At 29.1% G+C, this 4880-nt stretch overlaps 1 protein-coding gene across 1 annotated transcript; it reads left to right on the forward strand.

The window, feature by feature from the left end:
* Window positions 1–1194: 1194 nt before the first annotated feature.
* LOC107608061 (RING-H2 finger protein ATL66) lies at window positions 1195–2172 on the forward strand. The gene has a single exon (XM_016309952.3). It carries the CDS (start codon window positions 1493–1495, stop codon window positions 2048–2050), a length of 558 nt encoding a protein of 185 aa, XP_016165438.2. The 5' UTR covers window positions 1195–1492; the 3' UTR covers window positions 2051–2172.
* Window positions 2173–4880: the final 2708 nt, after the last annotated feature.

The raw sequence follows: 4880 nt of genomic DNA on the forward strand, positions 1-4880 counted from the left end.
CGTATATAATTTTTAATTTTAACTGATGAATTTTTTCCTATATCCACTATTTGTGCCAAATTTCTGGCATAATAATAATAATAATAATAATAATAATAATAATAATAATACAAAATTTTATTCTCCTTATCCTACTCCTAAGACATAATAATATGGAGAACCTTACAAAATATTCAACTACTGTCCTAATTATTGGATACCAGATACAACCTTTTCTGTTCCTTATTTGATCATCAACTGTATCTAATTTAAATTAAAATTTTAGGCTATGAATATATTAAATATTTAGTCAACCCACTATAAAAATTCAGTTATTTTTGTCATTTATATTTTCCGTAATATTATTAGATGATAAGCTAGACTACAAGTAAAAGAGATTACTTTTCTTCTCCAAAGATGACGGCAACGGAGACGAGAGTGACCTTCAAGCCTTGTAAAAAGAAGAGGAAAAAAAAAAAACAGTTTGATACTTTGATGAATAAATTATTTTTTTAGACTTTTTATTTATGTTAAAATAATTTAAATGTTTAGACGGTCATAATTCGAATCCTAAATTAAATTTCTTATGCAAAATTAGAGATGAAAAGATATTGTAAAATCAGAAAATAATTCTAGAAATAGTGTTAAAAATGAATGCAGATTTTTTTTGTATGTGGTAAATAGTAATAAAATTTTAATTTATAATAATTTTGATGGCGAAAAAATTATTGTGTAGTTAGTGTTTGATATTTTAGTATGTATAATGGGATAAGTAAAAATAAAAAATATGTCTAATGTATATTTTGTTGCTATTTTTATTTTTACTACTCAATAATTTATTGTAACAACTATAAAAAAAATCTCGTATGCAATACTGATAAGAATGATAATATAACAAGAAAATCTATTTAATTAATTGTAGTTCAATTTAACCCTAAATTAAATCTCTTATGAATTACTGATTAAAAAAGAATATAATATATATAAATAATAAAAAATAGATTTTACTAATTTGTATTCTAAATATATATATATTAAGATTATAAATTAAAAAGTTTTTATAAAAAATATAAAAAAATTAAATTTTAATATATTTATTTTATAATTTTTAAAAAATATTTAAAAATGATCACTAATAGTAATGATCCATATATTAGCTAAATTCTAGAAAAAAAAAACACATAAAGTTAGCACTTACCAAAACTGCGAGTATACCTAATCCTCAAACGTAACTATAAATAAATGCGAGATCATACATTTTAAGCACTCACTTAGCCACACTAATTGATAATTATTACTCACATAGTCACATCACTCACTCACACAACAGAATCACTATCTCAGTATCTCTTACTCGTTTCTCAAAAACGCTGCCGTTTCCACTTTCTCTTCTTTTTAATCTTCAATCATCTTTTGCTCTCCGGCTTCATTCGCTGCGCACGGCAACCGTACGAGTAACCATCACCACCACCACCACCACCGTGGCGTCTCTCTCCGCCATTACTCCAGCACCATGTCGGCGCCCAACCACGACTATCACAAATTCGACTGGCACTTCAACACGGAACTCGAGGACGAGACCATCGAACTCCGAGGCCGGAGGCTCATCTTTGTTATCGTCCTCTTCGTCATTATCCTCATCACCACCGCCTTCTTCGTCTACCTCCGCTGGATCTGCCGCTCCCGCGGCCTCATCCCGGTCACATCGATCCACCTCCGCCACCAGTTGCCGCCGCACACTCAACCTCAGTCCAACGGCCTGGACGCCGCCACCATCAAGAAACTCCCGATCGTGCTCTACCAGGCGCCGCCAACTGCGTCTGCGACAGATCTGAACCGCGGTGGCGCGTTGGAATGCTGCATATGCCTGAGCGCGTTCCGCGACGGAGAGAAGCTGAAGATTCTTCCCGGTTGCAAGCACCGGTTCCACTGCGAGTGCGTAGACAAGTGGCTCACGAATCACTCGAGTTGCCCGTTGTGCAGAGCTTCTCTCAAGCTCGCTCCTCCATTACCGAGGATTTTGTATCCAGAACCTCCCATTAGAATCACTATTAGCAATGAAGAACAATGAGCTCTCATTCAGATCTCTTTCTTTCTCTCTGTTCTCTATTTTTTTTCTTTTTAGTTTTTTTTTTAATATAAATTAGTATACATATTATTAATGATAATTTATTACGGTACTTGTTTTGGATACTCTTTTAGGGTAATTAAATTATGAGGTGTGAGTGTGTGACTCTGAACGTTTGGTTTTTGGATTCTGAGTTTATCTTTATTTTATTAGATTTACTGCAAAAATGTTTTACGGCGTTTGCTTTATTTTGGGTTTTGACTGCGTGTTAAGAGGAGACAGATAAAAATGGTCCGAGAAGAAATATGTTAAAGAATATACGTGTCTTAAAGGCACTTATTATTAAAAAAATAAATATATTTTATTTTATTTTTTATAAAAACATTTTTAATTAGTAAATTTTTAAGAGTATTACTTGTTCGTGCACCACTGCACGGTATTACTTATTATTCGTACAGGCTTTTAAATTTTAATGAGTAATTATATTTCAGGATTGAAGTTGTTTTAAATTGTAGCTTGTACTATTTGAATTAGCAATGTTTAAAATGCCTTTTTTTAATGGCTAGATATGGTAAATAAAGAAAAAAATTAAAGGAAAGATTAAGTATTGATATTATGCGCGTCTTCGCAAACCTTGATTAGTGTTCAAATCATGTGTTGTCAATTTTTAGTTGTCTTAAACAAATCTGATTTTTATTTTATTAAAGAAGGAAGAGAAGACAAGTGCTTAATAATTTCATCAAATAAATCTCTTTTAAAATCATAAAAGAAGTTTATAAACAAATATTGTGGGCTCCAAGAAATTCCATTTCACATGACTCAGGTCTAAGATAGTGCCATAGTGGACTTAGTTTATGAAAAATACTAAATTAAATTTTATTCCCACGTTGGATGATGGGGAACTTAAGTTCAAAAAGTTCACATAATTTTCTTCAATTGCCATTTTTCTGTTTGATAAAAGTCCCAAAAGATATTGCTCTTATGAGTCAGCTATGGCTGGGTGTTATGAGACAGATAATGCTCCTGTTTTTATTGGATAAATCATAAATCAGAGATGCTCAAATATATTGGGACTTTAGAGAGAATATAAAGTTACATTTGTGTTCTGTTTCGGTTTCGGCTATTCTACTTTTGCATTTTTATTTGTGGGCTTGTGGCTCTGTTTAATTGTACAACTTTATGATTAAATTTAATTTCAATTTGAGATATAATGTTTGAATATTAGACTTTATTACTTGTGTGTATAAAATATTTTCTCTTTCAAATCTTGTGTTTCCACTTTCTAGTTTCTACTATCCACGAGCTACCCACCAGCCATAACTGATATACACAGATACACTGTACGCAAAGTACCTCCCTTTATAATGTTTGTATTAATTAAATGTATAATATGCTAATGTTTATATAAATAGCAGAGATAGATTAACAATTTGAACTTTAGCCAATAATATGATTCTGCTGTAGAAAAGATAAGCCATATATTAACCAACCCATGATCTCATATACTTTTTTTAGTAGCAAGTTATCAGACTTTTGCAGGTAGAAACTAGAAAGTAAACAAATGCGAGGACTTACTAGAGAATTGTGGTAGTTGAACAATTTTCTTTTTAACTTTTTCATTTTTAATTTACCAATGGAGATAAGATTTTAATTGGTTGAGTTTCTAAATTTACACTGAAAAGAGTTCTTTATTTAGGTACGCAACTTGTACGAAGAAGAACTTGTTCTTCTAGGATGGAGTAAATGGATAATCGATTTAATTTTATTGCAATGTTTAGGGGTGTTCAAGATTTTGGCTTGTCCAAATTCGGTCCAAATCCAAGATATATTTTGTTGGATTTGGAATCACCATTTTTATCAGGTATTATTTTTGAGTCAGATTTGGTTTATATTTCAAGTTGTTTGGATCAATTTGAAAATTTTTTTATAATAAAAATATGTATTTTAGAATAAAATTAATAATATTATATTATATTTTTATATATTAATTAATATTTTTTATATTATATAATATTATTTTTATGTTAAAATAATTTATTTTAGTATAAATATAATATAATATCTGTTAAATTTAATTTTTAAAAATAAAATTTTGTTAGTTTAATATATAAAATTTATAAATTTATAAATACTAATTTTATATCAGATCGATCCATTACAATTTAATTTATTTTAAATTATTTTTAAATTGAATCAAAATAAATCCAATAAATTTTTAGAGTCGGGTCAAAATTTAATTAAATCTGTGCAGCCATGAGCATCCATAAGAATGCTTATACTAATACTTAAATAAAGGAATGTGTAAAAGCAAGCACGTTATCCCAACTACTACAAATATAAAATATGTAAAAGCATTACTTGATTTGGGCTAAGGATTAGTTTACGATAACCAAAACCCTAAAGGGGCTCATTTGTCTATTTGTCAAATTGGAACCCCACCAAAAGAAAGATTTTAAGATATATCATAATCTTTCTCTTCAAACACCAAAGCCAATGTTAGGATTAGGATCAACAAGCCTACACAAAATGGATAATTCTTTTGATAAAAAGTAATTAATTTGGTGAACAATGTAATTAAGGTTTTTTTTCCTATCTTTTTTCTTTTTATTTTCTCACTGTTTATTTAATATTTAAAGTTATAGAAAAACCATTTTTAACTTATTTGTTCTTTTTTATATTGTAAGTGAATGCTAAAATGAATCCTACTTGTATTATTTTGCTTCAATTCATTTATTTTTTAAAAAAACCATGATACAATATAATTGTAGTTACTAGTCAAAGTGCATAGAAATATAAATAAAACTAAATTATAAACAAATCATTCGATCAATCT

Source organism: Arachis ipaensis, chromosome B7, assembly GCF_059453495.1.
Source record: "Arachis ipaensis isolate K30076 ecotype BB chromosome B7, ASM5945349v1, whole genome shotgun sequence".
Lineage (NCBI taxonomy): Eukaryota > Viridiplantae > Streptophyta > Magnoliopsida > Fabales > Fabaceae > Arachis > Arachis ipaensis.